General features: G+C 37.5%; 1 protein-coding gene across 1 annotated transcript in view; it reads right to left on the bottom strand.

Annotated features, from left to right (window-relative positions):
• ITPRID1 (ITPR interacting domain containing 1) overlaps nt 1–27,413 on the bottom strand; it is a 78,453-nt gene that overhangs the window by 24,042 nt on the left and 26,998 nt on the right. Inside the window, exon 9 of the mRNA XM_040644550.1 lies at nt 23,235–23,292. Within this exon, the coding sequence (XP_040500484.1) occupies nt 23,235–23,292 (58 nt within the window). The remainder of the gene's footprint in view (nt 1–23,234; nt 23,293–27,413) is intronic.

Genomic DNA, 27,413 nt, shown 5'->3' on the forward strand with positions numbered 1-27,413 from the left:
CTTGGTAGAACATGTTTTTGCCAAGATTACAACCCACTTGAACTTCTGTCTGTTCTTTGATTTTAGAATCAACTTGGGCTCCTCTTAACACTGGAAAAAAATCACAGATTGAGCCATAGATAAAGAAGTCTTAGCAAAGTTTTCTGAAGGTTTTTACCATCACCAAATATCTGTAAACAAAGAAACTTCTTATTAACGTTTAGTGTGGCCGAATCTGAAATACAGTGCTTTAATTTAAGGTGAGATCATTTTATTTTGATTAAGCATTTATAACATAAATGTATAAAGGAAAAGATTTTTAAAAAGACGTCCTAAGAAAAGCCTACTCTGATTTTTTAAATGTTTAAAGAACATGCAGAGAAAGACAATTATCATATGGTTTCACTCATTTATGGAGCATAAGAAATAGGGAGATCGGTAGGAGAAGGAAGGGAAGAATGAAGGGGGGGTAAACAGAAGGGGGAATGAACCATGAGAGACTGTGGACTCTGGAAAACAAACAGAGGGCTTCAGAGGGGAGGGGGGTGGGGGATCGGGATAGGCTGGTGATGGGGATTAAGGAGGGCACATATTGCATGGAGCACTGGGTGTTATATGCAAATAATGAATGATGGAACATTGCATCAAAAACTGGGGATGTACTGTATGGTGACTAATATAACAAAATAAAAATTACATTAAAAAAAAGAACATGCTTTATTTAAAAATCTATTTGGTCATTAACATACATATTTTTGAGTGTTTGCTCTGTGCCAGGCACTAATGTAAATTCTGGGGATTGAAGAGAAGTCAGACACTATTCTTGACATCAAAATGCTGTGGTAGAGTGGATTTCCCTGCTTAATCTTTGCATTGCACATATAGTTTAAACAAAGAATAAATTAGGATCATGTTACACAGAGAATTTGTTAATCATAAAATAACCAGAACTGAAGATTCAGAACTGAGAGTCTTGGGTCTGGATTTGGCACTAATTATCACTGGCACTTGGAGCAAATCACTAACCTCATGGGCCTTTCTTTCCTCCTATATGAAAGTATGAGGGTTGGCCTAGAAATATGGTCATTAAGCCTTTTATTTTATAATAACAAAAATTCGATTGCCTGAAAATAAGTACGACCCCAATTCCACCTCTAAAAATCTAACATAAGTATGTATACTGGCTCGATATGGTTCCCCGAAGCTGATAGAGATAGGAAGAATACTTTGCATATATTTACAGACAAAGAAAAGGAGAGGGGACTAAATCTATTTTTAAAAACTAATAAAATATTATGGTTAGTATATAAAAATTAAAGATAACATGAGTATATTTTAGAAATTGGAAGAAGACAAAGGTGAACATGGAGAGAGGGAGCGGTGGGAGGAGGGATTTCCTCTCTCTGATATATTATATATAAGGCGATGGGCAGGCAGATCGTCCAGAGCGAATTCTGAAATGCTTTGTGTCGGCCCCTCCCTCGTGATACATGTGATAAACCATCTTATCCGTTTTGGCTTCTAATAGAATGCAATCTGCATCAGCAAAGCACGTTTTATAATAAAGTTATTTACAGCGTGGAATCTGGGCAGAGCATGCCATTTGGAGTCAGAGAGTTCTGGGCTTTGTCCTGATGCCAACACTTGCCAGCTGGGTGAACTTGAGCAAGTTCCTTAACTTTTACGAGTACTGATTTCCTCATTCACAAATTAGAAATAATTGTAGGTAAGTCTCGATCCTCAACGAAAATTATGGTGTTCTACATTATAACCCAATTAAGGAAGGCAAGTTTCTGAAAATCTGTTCCTGGCCTTTTTTGGCTCCCTTTGGCTTTCTTGGCTCAAGACCTTTTTTTTTTTTTTTTTTTTTTTTTTTTTTTTTAACATCATCTCTATCTTCTCTAAGGAGAAGAGCCTCCTGGAGGCATTTTGTCTTGGAAGCGAGCTATCAGATCAGCAAAGAAACATTCTGCACCTTCCCTTTCTTGACCAAAAGTTTTGTGAAATGTAGGTACCCAGAGGTGGCAACACCCCGATGCCTCCAGCAGGGTTGTATCTCAGAAGAAAAGGACATGAGAGGGAACCCCCCAAGGAATAATATAAACTTGCCCTCATTGCATTTTCCCATGAGCAGCCCTAATTATTTGTTATGGGCTATTGATCATATTGTGCGGGAAGAGGGGCAAATTGGCTGGTGATTGGAAAGATATACACAAAACAGAAAAGGTCTTGAGTTTGGAGAAATTGTTACACTCTTGATCTGGGTAGGGACATCACGACCCCTGCTCCTGTAACACTAAGGCATTAAGAGGGCATAACCATTCCTAAAAGTCTGTGAGCAACATGGGCTTCTGCCTTCTCCAGGCTTCCTTAGGATGAGGGGGAGACTACAACAACCAGGGAATGTCTGAAAAGTGTGTACAATTTCCGTAACCACAATAAATAGAAGTGTGCTTCTGAAATTCTTTTCCCACCATTTCCCTTGCTAAAATAGAAAAGGGACTATATTTTCTTCTCCTGCAGTGATTTGTAGTGTTAGAAGTAAATTTAAGCACATTTCTTCTGAAGAAGTATTTTTTTCCTGAAATCCAATTATTTTATCTCCATTCTCTCAACCAAATTAACTGAACTTATTTTAGATAAAGTAGGGTCCCTACTGCAAAAACTGGAGGGGGCACAACTATAAATCAGAAAATCACAAGAGTATGGTGATTTTTTTTCCTTAGAAAATGAAACACTGGGGTCCCCTGGGTGGCTCAGTTGCTTAAGCATCTGCCTTCAGCTCAGGTCATGAGCCCAGGGTCCTGGGATCGAGCCCCACATTGGGCTCCCTGCTCAGCGGGGAGCTTGTTTCTACCTCTCCCTCTGCCACTCCCCTGCTTGTACTTGCTTACTTTCTCTCTGTCAAATGAATAAACAAAATCTTAAAAAAAAACGAAAGAAAGAAAGAAAGAAAGGAAAAAAGAAAGAAAGAAAGAAAGAAAGAAAGAGAAAGAAATAAAGAAAGAAANGGAAAGAAAGAAAGAGAAAGAAAGAAAAAGAAAGAAAGAAAGAAAGAAAGAAAGAAAGAAAGAAAGAAAGAAAGAAAATGAAACATTGAATTATTTGGAAGGTAAGGAACTTGCCTAAAGAGCAACTGTTGATGGAGGAGACCAATTGGAATGCATTTTCTCTGAAATAATTTTGTGTGAATTCTTATTTCTACTCACAATGAAGTTTTCTTCACAAAAAGCAAGATGGTTTTGATTTTGTGTTGACAACACATTTTCTTTTAATTAAACTGTTGGGGATATTTGGTCGCTATTTCAACGCCCCTCTTGCTTAACTTAGAAATCCTTAATACTGCACAGAGGTAGGATAACTTTGGGCAATCTAACTGGGAAAGCTGATTTTGTCATAGGTTCTCAGGGAATACTTCAGAGTGAGAAACTCCTTTACATGACTCGCCCTCTCTGCAAAGGTCTATTCTTTTTTAATCGTTGGTGTTATCTCCATCCTAGTGAGAGCAATGCTTCACATCTGCTGAGAGTATAGGAGTAATCAAAAGATCATCTCTTCTCTAGGCTTTTCTTCCTGCAAGATGCCAAATGCTTTAAATATTGAAAAAATCGATAGACAAATTGTACTGGGACAGGCACACCAACCACTGATTCGCACCCATCTCTGGGGTAGCTCCCTGCAGCTGTTTCCCACCTCACCGTGGTGCCCAGGAGCAGTCGGTTTAAAAGGGAAGAAGAATGTCACTCAGAACATAAGCAACAGGGGGCTGGAGGAAGAGAAGATATAATTATCTAGATTGGAACGTGACCAGGCCAATGACACCATATATGCAAACCGCCAAGACTAAAATCACTCCGTTTATCAGTGGAGTGCTCAGGTTTGGAAAGGCTAAAAGAAGGCAGGGGAGGTTTGGGAGTCTGACAGTTGTTTGAAAGACAAGCTAATGTGTTTATGCTGCCAGCTTATGCATTTTAGAAACCTTCCTGGTCTTGTGTTTTTTGTCTCATTCACTCCTGCCTAATCCTCAGGCTGGTTCTTGCTTTGGGCACAGAGGAAATCAGAGAAAAGCCATTGAAAAATACTCTTCCGGTTATCTGGGGAATCTATTGTGTGATTTAAGGTACTAGCTATTTTCAAAGCTGAAATAACCAATAGTGCCTGTGGACTCAATGAGATAATGAAAAAAATTAGATCTTTGTTGCTGTGCGGAAGGGTGTGTTAGAAAGTGTACTACCTCCCTCTCTTCACGGTCCCATTCCTCAGTCCCCTGTGTTTGTTTGTTTGTTTGTTTGTTTGTTTGTTTGTTTTCTGGGAATACTTCTTAATAAAACACTTTAACACAAACCTTTCCCCAAGGTTAGTTTCTAAGACAAATAGTAACAATGATTCATAACTGAGCTCTAGAATCTGCATGTTAAAAAACCTAATTATTGAAAGCAAAAAGCCCAGATACGTAAATATTCATCACTGGGCCATGAAGGGCTAACCATAAATATAATAAATAAAAAAAATTAACAATGATTTACATTTTAAAAAAAATCAAGAAAAGCCACAATTGAAAGCCATGATTAATTAAAGATGATGCTATTAATATACGGATAACAAACCACAATTCCTGGAATTTGCTAGAATTCCAACAATTTACATGCCTGTATGTATAACAGGCATCTTGTAACGCTGTCAAAGCAGCCTCTTAACAGAAAACGGAGTTGGAATTCCCAGTACACTCTAACATGCTACTTGTATTAGTCCTTACTTTGATACTTAGTGTGTTACTAGTAACAGTCTTGATCCTACCTGAAGATTAAAGTGTAAGCAATTACACATACTTTACTCATAAGCACCAGAGAAAGGTTTTCCATTTTTTAAATCAGTTAATGTTTCATTTTCCTTAAAAGAGTAAGGAAAATACATGGATAATCCCTGATCACGTCTTTATATCTTTGCCCATAAAAATAACAGAAGAGGATTTGCAAACGATCTCTGGGATGAATCCACGGTGATAACAGTGGTACCCATAGCTGCCACCCCCTGCTTGCTGTGATGCTTGTGATGGTCCCTACATGTTGTCTCTCAATCTTACAACTGCCAAGTTAGGTAAATTTTATCATGCCCGTCATGCAAATAGAAGCATTGCCGTTTGTGGGCCTCAGATAACTTACCATAGGTCACACAAGTAATACATGTGACCTGATCTTTTTCCAATAAAGCGCACTTATCAAAGCTTTGGTATTTTCTCCAGTCAGTCCTGTATCCACACCCAAAGAAGAAATGAGAATTTATTGGCAGTATGTGTTTAATGAATCTGTATCACTTTATTTTCTGAGGGTTAATTCTGGACAATGGTAACTTCTACAATTTTGCTAATCAATATATATGTCCTAGAAGCTATCTTATTCTCCTTTCAAAAATTAATATAAAATTAACCTGAACTAAGGTACATCTTCAAGCTAACAGCTTATAGCTAAAAGGAAATACCCATTTAGTTCCTTGGCTGTTGGTGATGGAAACTATTAGCAGTGGACTCTCAGTGAGGCCCGGTGCCCATCCCTGCCTTTCTACTCCAGGGAACAAGAAAGGACATTTCAGGCTTCCTTGTGATCCGAAAGCATAAACATAGCTGCTAAGTCAGGAGTTCTCTCAGTGGTTCTTTCTGAAGTTGGTTTCAAAATATAAGCAATGACAGCTCTGAAGTCAGATGACAATGGTGTCTGATACTCTCTCCCCAGAAAACCTTCCTTAATTACCCAATAAAATATAGCTCCCTGGGCCAGGACACTCTATACTACATTACCCCATTTTATTTTTTTATAACCTTTAAAAATATCTGAAATTATCTTGTTAGTTAATTAATTCCATAAATATTTATTGAACACCGATTATGTACCAGGATCTGCATATGTTCTAAGGATCTGGGCACATAGTGTTGAACCGCACAGAGAAAATGACTGTATTCATGAGGCGTATATATCTACTAATTATATGTCATCTCTTCTTTTTCTAGAGGACTTGTCAGTATTATTTATAGCTCTGGACACATAACGGGTGCTTAATAAATATTTGTTAAATTATTAGAAGAAGTATAAAGCCACAGACCTGCACACAGAATTATTTTTCAGATAAGTTACTGAGCTCAAGTTAAGTCTCATAGTCCCTTCTACACTCTCCTCCCCTCTAAAAGCAAAGGTATCTAGTTCTAGCCTTCCCTTGTAAAGTGTCATTTATTGGACATATTCCTGGACTCACCTCCCCAGCCCCCTTATCTTAGATGCTTAAGAAGATCTTGGAGGTTATACAGGTACTTTAAGCATTGGTTGGTTTGTACTAAACAATAGAACACTGCATGCTACCTGGGATCAAGGACACTGGATGGTGTAGTGAAGAGGTCTCTACATGTTAATATAGGTGACCTGGATTCAACTCCTAACCCGGGTGCACACTAACTGGTTGTTCTCTGGCAAGTCACTTAACCCCTCTGAGCCAAAGTCCGGCATCTAGAAAAGGTAATAAGCCTGACTGTTGGAGCTATTACAGAGGTGATGTGAGGAACAAACATATGAGCTAGAAAATACCGAAGCTCTTATTAATGACAAGAAGGGCACAAATGTTAACGTCTTTATGTCTTTATGCTGTACAAAGAGCAATAAGCAGTTCAAAATGATACCTGCAATTTAAATTTAAAAAAAATGATACCTGTATTTCCGAGGAGCCAATGCTGTACAAAGAGCAATAAGCAGTTCAAAATGATACCTGCAATTTAAATTAAAAAAAAAAAATGATACCTGTATTTCTGAGGAGCCATTTTTCAAATTCAGCAATGTCCAGAGTGTTATTGGGTATACAACATAAATATAAACATAACCCCTGGATCTGGCTTCGGACTGAAACAAAACAGACTGCTGATCATATGGGAATTTAAAAGAAAGATGGCCTGAACGAAGAACATCTTTCCTTCTGGTCCGTCTTACCACCTAATATTCTACCAGTAGACAATTTAAAATCCATTGTTACTCAATAATAACACAAATGTAGGGTCTGCACTAAAATGTTAGAATGAACACATAATTTTTTTCTTGCAAATATTCTACTAAAGCTCCAGTGAAGAAATGTGTTGTATTACAAAGACATAAAGGGAGAGAAGTACTTCTAGACCTCCAAATCCTATTACTCCATAAAAGCAACATGAACACTGGCAAGAATTGTCAAAATTAACTCATGCGGAACTCTAGAAATTAACCAAAGTCCTGCCACCATCTAAGGAACATATATTCAAGAAAAAAGTAGCTGAATGTAAGTAAGAACAGTGCACTTTGTGGCATCTTACCTTACCTGAATTCTGTCACACTCTCCCCAGTTCTGTCTACATTAGCCCTAAACCCCGTACCCTTGGAGTAATGAGAGCTGTGAAAACCAACAGCTCTAGCAGTTACTGGAGGAAGCAGAAGGGGTGCGAAAGCCCCAGAAAAGCCCCATGCCTGGAGAATTGTCACTATTGGACCCGTGTGGCAGCTCTCTGGTAGGGCTGTGAAATAACATAGCTGCTTTGGAAACAATTTGACAATTGTTCAAAATGTTAAACAGAGAGCTATGATATGGCTCCTAGGTATATACCCAGGAGGAATAAAAATGTATGTCTACACAAAGCCTTATACATAAATGTTCAGAGGAGCATTATTCATAATAGCCAAAATGTAGAAACTACCCAAATATCTATCAACTGATGAACGGATAACTTAAATGTGGCTTATCCATATAATAGTATATTATTCATCAATAGCAAAAGGAATAAAGTATGGATACCTGCTACAACATGGATGAAACTCAAAAACGTTATGCTAAGTGAAAGAAGCCAGTCACAAAAGAGCACAAATTGTACAGTTCCATTGATGTGAAATGACCAGAATTGACACTGAACAAAAAAGTAGATTAGCAATTGTCATAGGGAGAGAGGGAGCATCGGAAATGAAGAAGTGACTAATGAGTATGGGGCTTATCTTTGGGGTGATGAAAGTCTTCTAAAATTAGTGATGATGGTTACACAACTGTGAACACACTGAAAGCCTTTGAATTGGTACATATTATGAGTGAATTTTATCATATATACATCATATCTCAATAAAGTTATTATAACAATAAATGGAAGAATAGATAAAAATGTATGAGGTGAGAAATAGAAGGAGATGAAAACACCTAATTTTAAGAACAGCATACTTCTTCGGAAGCTACTAGAGATAGTCCTCCGTTAAAGTGAAGGCATCCATCAAGACAGAGAAGTACCAAAAAATAGGGATCCAACAAAGATTCAATCCAATTTTTTTAGAAAAGGAAAACAGGAGAGCAAATTTGAGAAAAGCAGAAGACTAGTTCATTCATGCCAATATGCAAATTATAGAATTTTCACAAAGAGAAAAATGTGTTAAAAATTATTAACAAATAATTTGACATTGAATGGCATGTATTTGTGATTGAAATGGACCCTGGACACCGAGTCCAGCGGACAGAAATAGGCTCACACATATCATTATAAAATTTCAAAACACTAGAGACAATAAGAAAATCTTGAAACTTCTAACAAGACAGAAAAATAAAACAGGGTTCACCTTGGCTTTAGACTTCTCAACAGAATAACATTGGAAATAAGAAAACAGTGGAGCAAAGCTTTCAGAATTCTGCAGGAAATGAATGTACAATTTGATGCTGAGCCAACTTACCAATCAAGTGTGAGGGCGGGAAAAGACATTCAGATACACAACATCTTACGAAATTTACCCTTTTTGCATACTTCTTAGGAAGCAACTAGAGATAATCTTCCATCAAAGTGAAGGCACCCATCAAGACAGAGAAGTACCAAACAAGAACAAAAAACGAAACCTGGAGATCCAACGAAGATAAAACCCAAAGGAATTTCCAAGGTGTTGCCAAGATATCCTAGAATGACAACCGTGCATCAGGCAGTAAAGGGCCACCATCTGATGGGAAAGGCACACTGAGGGCAAGGCTTTGTTTTCTGATTCTACATCCTTTTAATCTAATGAAATCAGTGGAGAATGTTCTATGAGCAAAAAGGGGGGAAAAAAGGAGAATTCAAAGAGAGAAAAGAGGGAAGACTTGAGCTCTAGGAAAGAGAGAATCTAACCCAAGAAAAAGGCAAAGGAAAAAAATCCCAAGGTTGACTGCTTCATAGCAGGCTTAGAAATCACAGCATCCAGAGGAAAAAAGAATGAAAATTACCATAAGGGTAGAGGCCAAGAGTACACCGAAATTATTAGATTTGCTAGCCCACATGAGATAAAATTTTACTTTAAAAAAAAAGTACCGAGAAGGTATTCGAAGGTGTAGAAAGAGTTGGCAATATGCACAAAGGAAAATAATAAGGAAAAAATGCTTTTCCAGAAATATCTTGCTCCATATCTTTTATTCAGTATGTCCATGTAAACCTTCAGTGTCTTCAATTTCCCTGATGAACTCCTCTGTCGATACAATAGTTGATATAAATATTTGAAAATGAGTGTCTGATGGACATAAAAAATCTTTTATTTCTCCAAATTCAAAGCTCTTTCTCCATATCAAGTCAGATCAACAGAAACCTATGAGAGGGGACTGCATGATCTTTACAGTTTTATCTGCGTGACCTTGGTTTCATTTAAGCCTCAGTGGATTGGCCATCATGAGTTACTGTCTGTCTGTCTGTCTTGTATCACTGCAGACATTTGGGGATGAGCTTGGTTGTCTTTTTATCATAGGCAGAAGTACGGCTCCTGGGAAATCTTTCTCGATCTATTCACCCATTGAACAAAACATTTTGAGCTTCTAATAGGAGTCAGGAGGTCCCCCACCAGGTTAAAAGGGGTTGTGTGTCAGGGTCTTCCGACTGCTAGGAAATCATAATTCATTCACTTTCCAGTTAACAAAGAGCAAACAATGTTTTTTGGAACAGTCTTCCTTCTCAGAATGAAAGAATTTATACTATCAGTATTATTTATTAATATAATAGGAACAATAATGATAAAAACCAAGCTTTGAAAGTCCCCGGAGGCCAACTCTACACATTTTTAAAAGAAAGTCACTTAATGAAAATAGAGCATTTGCAACTTCATACCATGTTACATTTTATAAAATAAATTACAAAGCCCATGGGTTAAAGCGTCAGACCCTGATCAAGGTTAAACCCGTGGGATTACCATGCAGGTGGGCAAACTGCACATGCTGCAGGAAATCGACCATGTCAGATATGATCGTTGATGTCTGTGTGGGCACCAGAAGCCGACGAGAGTTGGCAGTGGAAGAAACCAATCAAAATCTCAGCTGCTCTGGCTCTGTGCCTCTCTCTAACCTCTCTACCCAGGAAGAAGAATGAGCCTTACCTCTGGCTTCAACTTGCCCAGGGAAGGCTGGGAGGGGGAGATGCCAACTCTCTTTCCAAGGTGAGGAGAAGAACCAGAATGCGATCAATTACAGAAGGAAAAATCCTAATACTCAAAGCGTCTTCTGGAACTGGTTTCCTTTTCATTGGGACACCCTATTTGCTCAACCTTTTCTAGAGCCTCGTGCTTACAGGATGGTGTTTGCTACAGCAGACAAGAGTTGGAACTTCCTTCTGACAGATCCTGGAAAAGGAGCAGGAAAGCTATGATATCCCCCTTGTACTTTCCCAAGCCACTGATCTTCAGAGTACTTCGTATAACCTGGGACTTTTGGCAACAAACAAACAAACAAACAAACAAAGCCCTTTTAATTGATGGCCTAGTTTCTTGATTAATGGCCTTGTTAATTAATGGCCTTGTTTCACCTTGAAAGGTTTTACAGGAGCACTTGGCCAGTGATCAAAGGGACACAGAAAGGAGTAGAGGAGAAGCGGGAGGGCTGAGCTGGGGTAAGAAGAGGGGACCAAACACAAGATAAAAAGCATCTGAAACACATCGACTTACCGTCCTTCCTTCATCTTTGCCGCCTCCATCAACTGCCTTGGCCACACCCCCCTTTCCCCTTGTAATCACCATTGCAGGATTGAAAACATCGGTGAGAGAGTGATTTTCAAATTCCCTTCCAAAACAATCTCTCAGGCTAAAATGAAATAAAGCCGTCTTGGTTTCATAGCTGGCATAAACTATCTTCTGAAAAAACTTTGGAACACATCTCTTGTTACATATGAATTTAAATACTAACTCAACCCTTGGTTAAGTCATAAACTTCACTTTGCTACCTTTGTTAGTGTGGATGATTTCAACCATGTGAATACACTTTGATTTTAATATTTCCTTAGAATTCTCTGTTGAACTGTCACTCAGTTTTTTTTTTTTAAGATTTTATTTATTTATTTGACAGAGAGACAGAGCGAGAGAGGGAACACAAGCAGGAGGAGCGGGAGAGGGAGAAGCAGGCTTCCCGCTGAGCAGGGAGCCCGATGCGGGGCTCGATCCCAGGACCCCGGGATCATGACCTGAGCTGAAGGCAGACACTTAATGACTGAGCCACCCAGGTGCCCCGAACCGTCACTCCAGTTCTACCTACATTTTTATATTCTGGTGGTATCTTGGCTATTCTAACATAACAACATTAAAATTTTTGCTAGGGAAATAGGAGTGTTTTAACAAGAATAAAAGCTTGGGGTCAGACAGAGCTGTGAATCCCAGCTCAGTCACTAACTAGCTGAGGTAGCTTGATCCAAATTACTTATCTTCTCTGAGGCTTGCTTTTCTCATCTATAAAATGGGAGTAAAATCCACTTACCCCCATGGTTGTTTTGAGGACAAATTAAGAATGTAAAATGCTTTGTAGAGTGCCTGGCACACAGAATGCTCAGTGAAGACGTACGCTTGTTCCTTAAACCCATTCCCCATGCGACCCCTCTGTAGATGTGATGCCAACCCTTAGCTATGAAGATGCATGGAGAGGATGCTTAAAAGAAGTTAACAGTCTTGTTAGGGACATATGTCTTACCAGCTAATTATAGTTGAAGGCAAACTGTGTTAAGGCCTAGAGTAAAGGCATATGTCAAAATTTAGGGGAGCACTGAAGAAGGTGTATCCCCAGGGAACAGCATTCTTGGAGGAAGTGACAGAAGAGTCATCACCGAACCGAGACACTGACGATGGGTGACATTTGGCATGTGAAAGAGGAGACTGGAAGTGGATTCCGTGAAAAAGAAGCAATGCATTGCAGAGATGGAAACGATGGGGAGTGCTGGAGGACACCGAGCAACCCAATAGATGCAGTGCAGGCTACAGGAGAGGAAGCGAGGCTGCCAGGATGGACTGAGGCCAGAATGGGACAGCCCTTGAATTCCATCCTAAGGAGATGCACATTTATACAGAGACAATTGAGAGAAATAATTTGTTAAAAAAAAATTATGAGTAGACACGACAGCATCCTTATGGCCGTACAAGCTACCAAAGACATGTAGGGTGTTGTATCTACAGAACTTAGCATCAAGCAACTGCCCCTTTCATTCCATAGTGGATAATACCAGGCTTCACGCTATTGGAACATACTCAGTCAATTAAGAGAAGTACTGATTGCCGGCTGCAAAATATCTCCATGGTGCCAAAACGTCTGTGGAGTGGGTGGGAGAGGGAGGGAAGGTGTGATAATTAAAAGAATTGTTACTTGTGATGTCACAGGAGCCAATGTGTTAACTCTGCATGCTGGGAAGCTAGAGTGCTCCCAGCTGCCACGGGAAGGGAGGATGTGGCTTGATCCCTGGCACCACTCGTTGGGACAAGATGAATCACAAATGTGTTAATAGTGAGGTTCCATGTCATAATGTGCCAGATGGAGGTGGTTACATCTCTGATTGATTGCCTCCTGGCCAAGACAGGGGTTTTCCAGAAGGCAAAATTGGCATTGGAGCTCTAGGGATCAGCAGGTTTTTATTTTGGTCAATGTGGACCTGACATTCTAGACTTTATGAAGTGTGGCTACCCCCAAGACACGGGCAGCCAGAAACAGTACGTGGATGAAGAAAGAGGTGATGAGGGTGTGATACATGCAAGAAACAGGTTTTGCACTGGACGGAGCTCCTCTGGCTAAACGTGGCCATTAAGGAATCCACGGGGGGCACTGGAAAGAAGGGGGTGGGGTGCAGGTGGGGAGTTGCTTGTGAACAAATTAAATAACTCGAAAGGGAGAAAGAAGATCAAAGAAGAGAAGGAGCAAGAGAAGGAGCTTCAGACGCCAAATCCCCACAGCAGCGGAGTTGGGATGCCAGGCTGAGGCCACCGGGCTGAACTACAGAGCAGAAGCATCGTGGGGTGACCTTCCTGCCGGTTCCCTCCCACTCACCCTGAACGTAACCACCCAGCTCTTTGTTGTGGTGCTTTTCTTCCCCCAGTGCAAGCCTCGAACTATAAACAGCCAACTACAAGGGCAATAACTGCGGCGTCCTACTGGGAACCAACGCAGCCTCTCGTGCAGGCGCTGGGTCCTAATACAGGACAGTGAATAAAGCTTCATTACAGAACAATGGAGTTAGCTGCCAGAGCCTACAGATTTGAATAAACAACAAATAAGCAACATCTGCTCCAGCATATGTGTATGGTAAAAAAAAAAAGTCACAAAATAAAAGAATTTGTAAATGCCAAAAGCAACACTAAACTGCCAGTGCTACTGTAGAGTGAATTTTTAATTGCACATGCAAAGAGGCAGGCTGTGGGTATTAGTCTCGCATATGTCTTGTTGCTGCCAACCTGGGAGTATAGATGAATTTAATTAAATAAGGATTATCCCTTCTCCCCAGTACAATTACTTATTTATAACAATGATAAAATTGCCTAATAAAAAAATTGTAATATTTCAAAAACAAGCCTGGAAAACACCCTGCTTTCTGTGTAAGTTGTTCAGAGCTGTTTGAGTTTGAGTGTGTCTTTTAAAATGAAGTCTTTGCCTACTGCCAAGGAAGAAAAAACAAACAACAACCCTTATCATAAAGCCTGCTGCAGTTAAACAGCCAGAGACGGCATTATGGAGAGAAATATAAAGAAGACACAGAGCAGCATGGGAATTGCCTTTCGTGGGGCGTGTAGAAAATTAAGCAATTGGACTGAAATGGAGGCCAGGCGACTGAGCCAAGGGACAGGGCCACTGAGGCTTGGGCTCCCCCAGTGACCTGGTCCTAATCTGTTTTGTGAACAGGCAGTCACCGGTGATCAGTCAGTTCCCTTTATTTTGGCTAGCCCTCTCCCCTGTGTGCTAATTCTCTGAAAATAAGTCACACCACCCAAACCAAACAAACAACAAAAGAGGTGGGCACTCCAGCCCCTCTTCTCAGTGCCAGCGGAGTTCATTTTTTTTTTACCTCCAAGTTAGCAACCCACATCATCAGGGAGGCCAGTGGTGATAATCCAAGTATGAGACTGTAGATGGGAAAGAGGATTCATGTGTAAATTACTACAGAAATCAGTATCTTCTGAGTCTCGTGATCTATATCTTTGAGCAATTTTGTTGCCGTCATAGCTTTTCTGCCCTGGGAGGTGAGGCAGGTGCTAAGAGCTTATGACCAGGTGCATTCTCTCAAAGTCAGTTCAGAAGCCAGCCAGAAACACAGGGCAGTCAGGGGCTCTGGGGCGTGTGGCTGTAGGCAGTTACACCACCTCTCCACCTCAGTGATCTCATCTGTGCAATGGGAATAGTAATGATAAGAGTTCACCTCCAAGGGAGGATTCAATGAATTAATACATGTAAAGTGCTTGGAACGGCACCTGGCATGAAGTTTGCGCTCGATAAATGTTGCCAAGTGTTTAAAGGGATGCCTTAGCAAGGCACTCAAATCTGTTCTTGGCTCTTTCCCGGATGTTGGCAGCTTTCGATTTATCTTTTGCTTTTCCTTCGTGACACTTATTACAATTGTAATTCAATAATTAATTGGTTTTTCCTGATACTCACAAGCTCCATGAGACTAAGTTCTGTTTTGCTTTCATTTGTATCCCCAGCACCTAGACCAGGTTCTTACATGTATAAGCGCTCATTAAATATTCATTGAATGAATGAATTCAGTATGGAAGGAACTAGATTTGAATTCAAAAGATCTTAACCTGAATTTTGGTCCTTCCTTTGCCAGCTGTGTAAACTCAGGCAAGTTGCTCAATTTGTTGATGTCTTATCTCCAAAGAGGAAAGAGTAGTATGGTGATTACATTAAATAATATAATTGAAACGGCTCAGGACACTGCAAATGTGGCTATTAAATATAAATTGTTAATTAACAATGAACTGCTTCCTAATAATAATTGTAATTGATTGGAATATAGAACTAAGCAACAGATTCCGTGTATATTCAGGGAAAACAGCTTTCTGAGAGATGTTGCTGGAATGTGTGCAAAACCAAAATAAATTAAGTCTATATTACTTAGGACTAAATGCAACATGCAAAAAGAAAGCACCAATTCATAGATCTGAAAGGAATATACATATTGGATACAGTCTTAATTTACAAATACTGAAATCTATGCCAGTAAAATCATTAAAAGTACCATGTGCTGTATTTTAAGATAATCATTACACTCTGCCCACAGTGCACTGTTGCAACATTAAATCACCACTGGTGAATTCGAATGGAAACTCTTCCGGCTAAGGTAAGAGAAGCTTAGATGGTGTCATGTATGGGGTTCCCTGATGGGTCAGGCACTGTGCTAGGCATGGGGATGGCAGGTAAATAAGACAAGATTCCTATTCTCAAGCAGAACGTAATTTAGTGTAAAGGAGAGAGGCAAATGGTTACTGTTTTTCCAGATGAGTCCTGTAGAGGTGTTATTTACCAAGGCTAGCAATAGCATAAAGGTAGAGAAGAGAAAGGAGGAAGAATGGTAGGGACTGTGTAATTTGTCTGCTTAAGAAAAGAGAATGGGCTTTTTTTGGTGTTCTTCTAAATTAATATACCAGCCCCTTTGAAATAATAGAGAGATGAGAGAGAGAGAGGGAGAGAAAAAGAATGAGAAATTGAAAGAGAATAAACAGAATCTAGGTTAGTGGTAACTTATGAGGAAGAAGACAAAAGGCCAACTAGGAGACAGGATATAAAAGGTACCCCTTCAAAGCTACCTTTTCCAAATCTGCTTTGGAGCAAAAATCCTACTAGCAAAATCTTAATAATTTAGCTCTCACTCAATCCCCAAACATACTCAATTTGCAAAAATGAACATTTAGCATTATCTTGGTTGAATGATTATATTTATTCTATTGTGGACAAATTAGCAAATACAGAGAGGCAAAAGAAGGAAAAACCAGATGTCACTTATCATCTAGACTGCTATTATCTATACCATGTACACTCGCGCTTTCCCTATTTTTGTTTTTTTTTGTGGGAGAGTTGAGAGTTAGAAACTTGTATTAAAAAAATTTAACTTGTACCATATAAAATATATTAAAAAAAGGAAAAAAAATTACCTGAAACCCATCATCATGAGATGGTCACCAAACTATTAACTGTGGTTTAACTCATATGCAATTTTTAAAAAGATTTTATTTATTTGAGAGAGACAGAGAGTGAGCAAGAGAAAGAACACAAGCAGGGGGGAATGGCAGGCAGAGGGAGAGGGAGAAGCTGGCTCCCCGCTGAGTAGGGAGCCTGATGCGGGGCTGGATCCCAGGACCCCAGGATCATGACCTGAGCCAAAGGCAGACACGCTTAACTGATTGAGCCACCCAGGCACCTCTCATATGCAATTTTTATGTGTACTATATAGATTATATATGTAATTTTATATAAGTGAAATTGAGATCTTTTTCTGTAAAAACACATTTTATTTTGACTTGTTAAAAACCACTGTTGCATGAAACACCAGTTCTCATTTTTGATGACTGCATGATACTCCATATAATGTATCATGTTTTACTTAAACAATCCTTTATATTGGACATTTAAGCTAGTTCTGATTTTTCACACCTCTTTTATAATTGCTTTTGGAAAGCTTCTGAGGGGACATACTCAGGTAGGAAGATACACACAGTTGCAAAGTTCCTAATACATATTGTTATATATTGCCTTCCAGAAAGCAATGCGTATTCTTGCCAACATTAGATTATATGAGTTCTTAAACCTCTATCAATTTAATAACTCATTTGCCTATTTTAGTGTATATTTAGTGTTTATTTCTTAGGTTACTACTGAGGTTGAAAACTGCTTTGTTTGCATTAGCTTATTTAATAAAATTCCTACTGACATCTTTATTTTTTGTTCAATTCTCTTGTACTGGGAAATTTCAAACATGTACAAAGTATAGAAAATAACACAACATGTATCTATTTCTTGTTGTCACCTACCAGTTCTATTAAAATTTAACATTTTTCCATAGTTACCTCAGATTTTTTTTTAAAGGTTAACATTACAGATACAGTAGTCTTATTTACCTGGGTTTATCCCTTCCTGATCCCATTGCCTCCCTCCTCCCCAGAGTTAACCAGGATCCTGAATTTGGCGTTTATATTTCCATTGTATATTTCCGTGCTTTTACTTGGTATATGCATTAGTAATACACACCAAGTGTTGCTAAGGTCAATGTATTTTATATATTGTATGCACCTAATCGTTATTTATTTACCCCCACCTTATATTCGTGATATTTTATCATGTGGACAAATTAACTTGTTTGTTTATTATCATTGCGGCATATTACATTCTACTCTATGACGACACTATGATATCATTAACCTTATTCTTATTGATTTGATTGCCTTTAGATTATTTTAAGTTTTTCACTATTTCTGTATTACAAAACATGTTTTTATATGGTCATTCACCTGCATATGAGTGTGAATTTCTCTAGGGCATACGCCACCAATGAAATGGCTGAGTCAAAGGGTCTGTGAGTCTTCCACTTTACTTGGTTTTGCCAAACTGCTTTGCAAAATGGCTGTATTTTAATGTCTTCCTAATTTGGTTATTGGTGGTGCTTGAAAAGAATACTGATTTTTGCATTTTGCTCTTGCATTCAACAAACTTGTTAAACCTTATTATTCTATGAATATGCCTATTAATTCTCTTGGGATTTCTAGGCAGACAGTTATTTTGTCTGCAAATGTGGACAGTTTTGAAGTTTATATACATCTTACTTCACGGTGTTGCCATTCTGCTCTGACCTTTGGTTTGATGCTGAATAGAAGTAGTGTCAACAGGTCTTGCTCGTGGTTGAATAGGATTTCCTTGAGGGTTTTGTTGTTGGGATTGACAGTTGCTATCAAGATTTGATAGATGCCACTTACACTTAGAAAATTTCCTTCTATTTCTACTTACAAAGAGTTTCTGTTAATTCTTTGTGGTTTATGATGAAAATACACTCTCAGCTTGTCATTTACTTTTTAATTTTTAATGATTATTTTTCATACATAGGTGTTCAATGTTAGGTAGTGAAAAACTGATTAATTTAATTAGCGATTGCATTTTAAGCCACACTTTACAAATAGTTTTCTATTCCAAAATTATATAAAATTCATCTACATTTACACTTTTTGCCCTCTTATAATACGGGCGTGTTTTTTGAATTTAATTGTCTATCTCAAATTTCATTTATCTAAAGTCTTGTTGGTAAACAGTGAAATATTTTATAAGCATACACATCTTTTTCATAAACTATCGAGTTGATCATATCATTTATTTCCTTTAATAATTTATCATTGAAGTTAATAAATTAGTTTTTCCATTGTTGAAACACTGAAATCTTCAAATGAAAGCTAGTTTTCAAGGATTAGTATACTTTTAATGTTTTACTGCATTTAAATCCTCATTACTTTATTGAAAAATGTTTACCTCTGTATTCATAAGTAAAATTTATCAATTTTGTGAGCCATCACAGTTAACTTTGAAATCAGAGTTTGTTTGTTTGTTTTTTAATCTAAAAGCAACTGGAAAGATTCACAAATATTTATATTATCTGGAAGATTTATACGGAAGAGCAATTATCTCTTGAAAAATTGAGAGTCTACTCATGTAACAATTTTGGTTTTATTTTGTCATTTTTCATTGTTGATCTTGGAGATAGTTTTTGGTAAACTCAAGTTTTGTTTGTTTTCCCCCTCTCTGGTATTAGTTTACTTAACAGTTCTATTATGTTACTTTTTTTTTTTTTTGGTTTAAAATAGATATGTATATATTAATATTGGCAACATAATACCAATATAAAATTTGGTAATATAAATACATACCTTTTCTAAAATAGTATCTATATTAATTATCCCTGGTTTTAATTATACCACTGTATTGGTATTCCTTTATAATTTAAACATGCGTTTTGTGTATGGTTTAACTTCTTTTCTATATCAGTGGTTCTGTCTTTTCTCTAATTTTATTTTGATTATCTAATTTTGTTTGTATGCCTTTCTCTCTTCTATTGTTTGACAGCTTTGTTTTTATTCAGACAAATAACTAGTGCTTTGACTTTACTTATCAAATATTTTTTTCTGCTTTCTATGTGATTAATTTCTGGCTTATTAACCTCTAACTTCTAATGATGTTTATTTTACTGTTTTTATGATGACTTCTAGAGGCAGATAATTTATTTTAGTTTGTACTTGTTTGATAATGAAAGCAATTAATGCTATGACTTTGCCTCAGATTACTGCTTCTGTCCCAGTTCTTCAATTTTATATGAAATATTCATCAGCATTATTGAGATGATCTGAATTTATAGTTTTAAATGAGCAACTTCTGCACTTTTTGTAGGATGGAGACCTCAGTCCCCAAGTCCTGGATTTAGTATTTTGTTTTGTTTGTTAGGAAGAGGAAGTGTTATTTATATTTTTATTTTTGAATTCAAATATTACAGCATTTATCCACGTTAAGGTGGCCTATGCATAATGTGTGCATATGTAAGAAGTCAATGAAATAATCTTTGCACTTACAAATTGTTAGCTCTTTTAATAAAATATACCAACAACACTGAGAAAGAATACTTACTTCAATATTTTTCTATTATGCTCATGTTACCAATTATAATATTAATATATTACCTATCACCTGTTACTATGTCATATTTGATCTGTAAAAAACTGAGAGGAATATGAAAATCTCCCAGTTTTGGAAGACATGGTGGTTAAAGGATACAAAGTTATAATTATGTAGGATGGATAAGTCTAGAGATCTAAGGTATCTGGTGACTATAGTCAATAATACTGTATTAAATGTTGAAAATTTGCTAAGAGAGTAGATTTCAGGTGCACTTAACCACCCACACAAAATGGAAACTGTGTGAAGAGATGATATGCTAAGTAGCTTGATTATGGTAGTCATTTCAATATGTATATGTATATCAAATCATCCTGTTTCATAACTCAAATACACACAATATTTATTTAAAAATTAAAAAAATTAAAAGTGTCCAAAATTTTGGACTGGCTGTCACGGGGAGCAGAGAATTAATAACAACAAAATCTCCCATTTTTTATTGTGTCAATTTCCTATAGTATCACCAGAATTTTTTGCTAAGTAGTGTTATGAAAATAACATATGCACATGGTAACAAAAGAAAATTAAATGATGCCAATTAATTTAAAACATGTTAGTTTCCCTTCTGTTAAGGTACTTCCATTAACAGCAGTTCCTTATATATACTTCCAGAAGCATTCTGTGCATACTTTCTCCCCTCAGTAGAAATAGATAACTTTTTTAATAAAAAGAGGTGTCTATATAAAATTTTTTGCACAGGGGTGCCTGGGTGGCTCAGTCGTTAAGCATCTGCCTTCGGCTCAGGTCATGATCCCAGGGTCCTGGGATTGAGCCCCACATCAGGCTCCCTGCTCAGTGGGAAGCCTGCTTCTCTCTCTCCCTCTGCCCCTTGCTCGTGTTCCCTCTCTCACTGTCTCTCTCTCTGTCAAATAAATAAATAAAAATCTTTTTAAAAAAGAAAAAAAAATCTTTTGCACCTATTTTTTTCTCATTTAACAACTGTGTATCTTTGAGACCTTTCCATATCAACACACAAATATCTGCTTCATTTTTCAAAATAAAAGTCTGAATAGATTTTAATGTAAAAATGTACCATAATTATTTAAAGCTAATTTATACTTTTGGGTAAGTAGGCCGCCTCTAGCTGTTTGTGATTATAAATATATTTTTGCAGTCAAAATCCTTGTGTATACACTGGAGTCTACTGTTGGGTCAAAGTGCAGAACTGGAAGAGTTGCATATATTAAAAATTATGTGACATTGACAGATTATACTTCAAGTAATTATGATGATTTTAACTCACAACCAACAATGGGTACGTTTTTTTCACATTTTTACTATCACATTGTATTACTAAACCTTTAAATACCTGTGACCCAGAACCACAGTTGATTATTATCTATCATGTTTCTGTGGGTTGACTCAGCTCAGCCATGTGGTTGTTGACTGGATTCTCTCATGTGGTGGCAGTTAGATGACATCTGGGCTGGAGTCATCTGAAAGTTTGACTGGGTTGGACATCTACGATGCCTCACATGAAGGCTCATTCAAGGCTGTCCACCAGAGTGGACATGCTCATGTGGCTTGGGATTTTCACAACATGAGGGCTAGTTTCCTAGAGGGAATGTTCCAAGAGCAAGTATGTCAAGAGCCAGGAAGCAGCCAGGTGGGTTAAGGGCTACACACTGGACATAGCACAGCGTCACTTCTGCCACAGCCTATTGGTCACAATAGTCCAGGTACCTTCATTTTTGAAGGAAGTCATCTTTCCAACTTTGAGTCAAAATTCATTTATATTCATAGACACATACATACATAAATTCATTCAGATATACAATCTGTTTATATATATAATGATTCATTCATTCATTCATATATAAATAAAAGTAATCCTTTTCCCTTTCTCCCATTAATAGAAATAGAACTAGTTTTACTTATTTTTTTTCTCAGTCCTATTTTTTTCTTGGGTTAATGACACTGTTTTTTTTTGTTTGTTTTTTTTTTAAAGATTTTATTTATTTATTTGACAGAGATAGAGACAGCCAGCGAGAGAGGGAACACAAGCAGGGGGAGTGGGAGAGGAAGAAGCAGGCTCCTAGCGGAGGAGCCTGATGTGGGGCTCGATCCCAGAACGCCGGGATCACGCCCTGAGCCGAAGGCAGACGCTTAACCGCTGTGCCACCCAGGCGCCCCAATGACACTGTTTTTAAAAGTAATAAATTATATTTGCTTTACTTTAGTTCAGATTTTCTCCATTAGGCTAACCTTCACCCATCTTACTTTGCCCTGTGAATTTGAAATTAATTGTAGGTTAGTGCTTTTGCCTAACTCCCCAAATCATTTTTTGTAGTGATTGGGGTGACTTACATGATATCAGCAGACCTCTTAATTGAATGTCAAGGAAGGCAGTTCCTATAGGCACAGGGACCTCCAGCTTCATTGAGAGGCATTCAATTAGATGAAAACAGATGCTTATTTTTGTCTTATAAACCTCAATGCAGGTTATGTGGTAATTACTTCGAAGAGCAGGATAACAATTTATGTAATCAGCAGGACCCTATGATTACTAATGCATAATTTCTAAACAGCATTTAGCAAAATGAGGCCCATACATACACTTTGTAATGAAAAAGATGTGTTTGACACCACATTAAATTAAATTAAAAATTTGCATATTTTCTTCCAGGAAATGCACTAGCTTCATCTGCTTTAGTTTGCTTCACTAATCCCTGTCTACTTTTAGCTCTGTTATAGGATCATGGAAATGCTGAATCACAATGATGGCTGAATGGGAGCATAAGAATGAGGAGTAGAGAAAGCCCTCCTTCTCTGCTGTCTAGGATTCTATAACAGGATTCTGAGAGATTATTTGGAAAGTAACATCTAGGTAACTTGTTTCCATGGAGGGTTAATATGAAGGTCCTACCATCACTTAATTTAGAATGTAAGGGCTAGCAGAAACCTTAAAAAATTACCTCCATTTACCTAAGGCCCAGTAAAATGATATGACTTTTGTCACATCAATCAGTTGTCAGTAGGAGTTAGAAAGTATTCACTCAGTCCCAGTCTTATGTGGAATCCCTTCCACTCTCCTGGTCAAATCACACAGAGTTAATCTGACACAAACCACATACTGCATCAACCCCAGGGATATGGGACATACCTGTAGTAAGTCATTTGAAATTTACATGTACATTGCCATTGCGAGTAGGTTTTTAGTAGTGGTAGATAGAAATAGTAGTGGTAGTAAATAGCAGCAGTAGTAGCTACGCCATTTTCTGAGGAGAATTTAAACTCTACATATTAAGAAAGTTGAGTACTAGCTATTTATGTGCTCTTTCTGAAAGGCCATTGGTGACTTTGCAAACCATGATAAATCTTACCTGTAATTCCTGATGTCATGTCAAGAGGATTACCAGTCTCTTCTTCAAAGCTCTGGACCTGAGACACCAAAATACATCAATCTCATTAGGAATGTTTTCATAATAAATTCACTTCATTTATTTAATCTACATTTAATGAGTGCCTCCTGGCTACTGCTAAGAGGATTAACCATGACTTCTGAACTCGAATAGCTTACAGTCTGCTGCAGGCCGGTGGCACGTACAAGGCACTCAGGATAAAGAGTCAAAGAACTAAAGGAGATCAGGAGGGAGAAATGGGGAATCACTTCTGGGTGGGAGGAATAGAGACCCTGTCTGGAAGATGTAGCATCTGAGTGAAACATAAATAATAATAATATTATTATTCAAGATTGTTTTTTTATCCTAAAGAGCTTTAAATATATTTGGAAAGAGCAAGTTATTTTCCACATATAAGTTTATCTAAGGGATTTATTTATGACTTGGTAAATTTATGGAGAGCAATTCAGAAAATTCACAACTCAGTTGCTCTACAGAGCTTAGACAGCTCAAAGTAAATTGGTTTTCCAAATTGATAGAGCAGAATTTATTTTTAAAATTCTTTTCAGAAATTAATAAACACTACTCTATTGAGAATATAATTATGAATAAAACAAAATAATAACTATTTCTTTACAAGTAATAATATAGATTACTATAGAAGCTGGATAAAGTTAAAGAAGGTAAGAAAACAGTTACGGTTAATATTTTGGAGTGTGTTTTGCAGATTTCCTTTTTAATATGTTTTTTCTGAATATAGTTATGTAATTAAAGCTCTTCACCCAATCAAAAATTTTCACTCAAAACTTAGAAGGGGAACTTTTGTCCCACTTGTAAGATTTCTTTGAAAACACCACTTTTAATGACTTCACAAGAGACCATATTTGGAAGGTACATTAATTTACTTAATGGCTCCCCTAATGTTGGAATGTTTTCTGAATTTTGCAAGTAAAAGTAATAATGGTGAGATGAGTATCCTTGTACAGAAATCTTTTTCTACATGTCATATTATTTCTTTGGACTGATGTTTGAAGAGTGAAAGCTGAATCAAAGGACATTTAAACATTGTGGTACATGTGGCCAAAAATGACTTTTAATTCAGGCATAGACACCACGAGGATATATTGCTCAGCAATGTCAGAACAACTATTTATTCCTTCTTTTTAATCCTTCATCTCTTTTCTTCAAAGAAATTGCTTTATACTTGTAATTAATTAGACATACTTCTACACCTTATTTTTATTGGTTTTGTAACTCAAACGAGTGTTCATCATATAAGTTTTTAAGGACAATAAGGAAATTCTTTTGCTCTGATTATTATCATGGAGAAAAGCCCAGTTAGTGCGATGTAAATTATGTATTCAACTGTCAAGAAATAACCCTCACACAACAAAATCCCAACAATTTAAAATGAAAACCAGATGCATTCTTGGGTTAGTCCACCTAAGCCAAACTTACTAATACATTTTTAAAAATTAAAAATGAAGAAACAGTTACTAATTTTGGAAACATTTGCCACCTAATCAGGATGCCCATTGGCATTATTTAATAATACGGGCAATATTCTCACATATGAATTCTAGAGAGCAGGATCTCTGTGTGGAAGTGAGAGGAAGATTAAAATGCTTGATTGTGGATATCAAGAAGCATCCTACCTTGACTGTAAGTCAATTTACGATTGCAGATGCTTCATTAGTATTAAATTCTCAATATGTTTGGGAATTAAAAAAGAAAGGAGCAGACTCAGTTTTACTAAGTAAAATTAAACACAAAAATATGTTGATTTCTGCATTAAAAAATTATGCACAATTTTCTTGGAATCATAATTTTGAAAAGTAAGCCAATATTGCCAAATTTAGCCTTTAGTAGGGTTAGGGAAAGCACCATGGATTGATCTGGAGGCAAATTTTGGCCAATCGCAGCTGAAATTCTGATAGCTAGATATTTAAGGACATTGGCTCATGTTTTAAATGCCATGAAAATCTGCCAATTTCACACGTATTTTTCATTTCTTATAATTGGATTTTTAAATTTGCCATTAAAAAATGACTATTAAATCTGGCATTGGCTCCTGTTTAAGACGAAACCTACCCAAGCTTCATTTACTCATCCATTGGTATCGAGTGAAACAAATATTTTTCTCCCAGTCTGTGATGAGGATGTAATATTTAAAGTATATTTTTTAGAAAAACAACATTTAAGTAGTGAGCTTCTTTTACATTGTTTTGGGGGCTCTCTCTGCCTTAGATACACAGATAGCCTCTCACACACACAAATCTGGGCAAATACTAAAGAAACACCATAACAAAGTTGGCTATGTAGTTCAACAGAATATTCCGTTACTCTATGGATCCACCACAGACTAAATTAATTTTATCAAATATTTTTCATGTTGACTTATTCATTCATAAATATTTACTGAGTGCCTACTATGTGCCTGAACACAGGTGAGTTTGTTTCCTTTTATTTTGGTGTCTGAGTTTCTTCCCACCCCCACATATACTACTAGACAGCTTTTCCTTGAATAATGGTCTTTTAAGAATATTTGAAGTGTACCATGAAAGAATTAACACACTTTTCTCAGTCCTTTTTATGCTGAATATGATATTTATCTCTCCCGGTACTCTCACATCTAGAAGGCATCCAGTGGACATTATTTTCCTCTAAGTCAGTCTAGCCCGAAGCATAGAAAACTTTGTAAGGGGACAGTAGCGCCCGTGGGGTATGCCAACAGGCTGGAGATGGTGACATTTCTTGTTTGGACCGCAGATTTTCTTGATATTCTTTATAGTACTTTAAAGAGTAGTTTGTTAATTAAATAATCTTTGCAAGATTGAATTAAAAGAAAATAATTTTTCTTAGTGCCACCTCAGTTTACCTTCAAATCAGGGTGCGAGACCAAAGGTCTGCTTTTTCTCCATTTGTAATTTTTATTCATTTGTAGGCTATTGGTTTACATTCAGATTAATATTTTAAGGTTCTTTTTAAAAATATTTTAAGGTTCTTGAAATCATTTCTGACAGAAGACACATACACATATAAACATATATACATAGATATTAGGATCATTGACAGCTATGTATTTTGAGGCAAACTTTACCTCTCTGTGGGATGGGAGGGGCTACCAATAGGCATATTCACCTACTTCCTCTTCTTCTAGGGCTATGGGTCAGCCTTACTTCCCCCAAGTTCCTTGGTCCTCTCAGTCCCCTGGCTGGTTAAGAACCTCTCTTCTTGCTCCTCAAATATTCCAAACAGGTCTAGAGTGACATAAATTTCACCAGTAAAGCTGGCACTCTCCCTGCATGTTACTGGTTTCTGTACCCATCCCTGCCACTGTACAGAGGTTCCCTTAGAGGGTGGAGTCTGCCCCCCAGAGCCCATCAGTATGCCTTGCATATCTAGGGCCCAAAGGAAAGGTGGGCCCACCTTGGGATTTGAATAAGAATATCCTGCCCCACTTCTGGATAATTTACGTGATAAAGGGGAAAATTTTGCTCTTTTGTTCTTCCTTGTCATTATATTAAAGAAAAGAGAAATGTGTGAAAATGTGTATATATGTTTTTAATAAAAGACTGAGGAGTGCATGTGGGGGTGTCAACTAAATGAGGGTGAAAATTAGCATGAGTGAGCGAAGGTAAAGATGAAGGAGCATATTGCAAAATATGTGACTATATAATATATATATATATAATCAATAATATATATATATATAANCAATAATATATATATATATATATAAAATTGACTGACGTTAGCCCTTCTCCCAGTCAGGAGAGAAAAGTGTATGGGGTTACTGGGCTCTGACCCTGGGTGGATGGGAAATGAATGGTGTGGAGAGGCAGTGTGAAGAGGCACGAGTGGGGAGAGGGTCTGTGAAAGTGTAATCTTTTTCCTATCGTGTGTTTCACGCCCATGTTTTAAGAACAGAATGTATGGTGATCAGGCTGCATAAGATGTGGTAAAAAGGATGGACTGCGTGAACTTCAGTCAGCCCACAGGACCCATGCCAAGGGGTGCTGCGCTGCCGTGCAGGCCAGGGAGAACCAGAAGTGGGAGAACTACCCCTACGCCTCAGCCTCAGATGCATTCACACTTTTCCAGCATTGACTCATGGCAGCATAGAGTGAGGCAGACAATGACAATGGCTTGGGCGCCAGA

The sequence above is a fragment of the Ursus maritimus genome, unplaced genomic scaffold (genome assembly GCF_017311325.1).
Source record: "Ursus maritimus isolate PB19 unplaced genomic scaffold, ASM1731132v1 scaffold_3, whole genome shotgun sequence".
Lineage (NCBI taxonomy): Eukaryota > Metazoa > Chordata > Mammalia > Carnivora > Ursidae > Ursus > Ursus maritimus.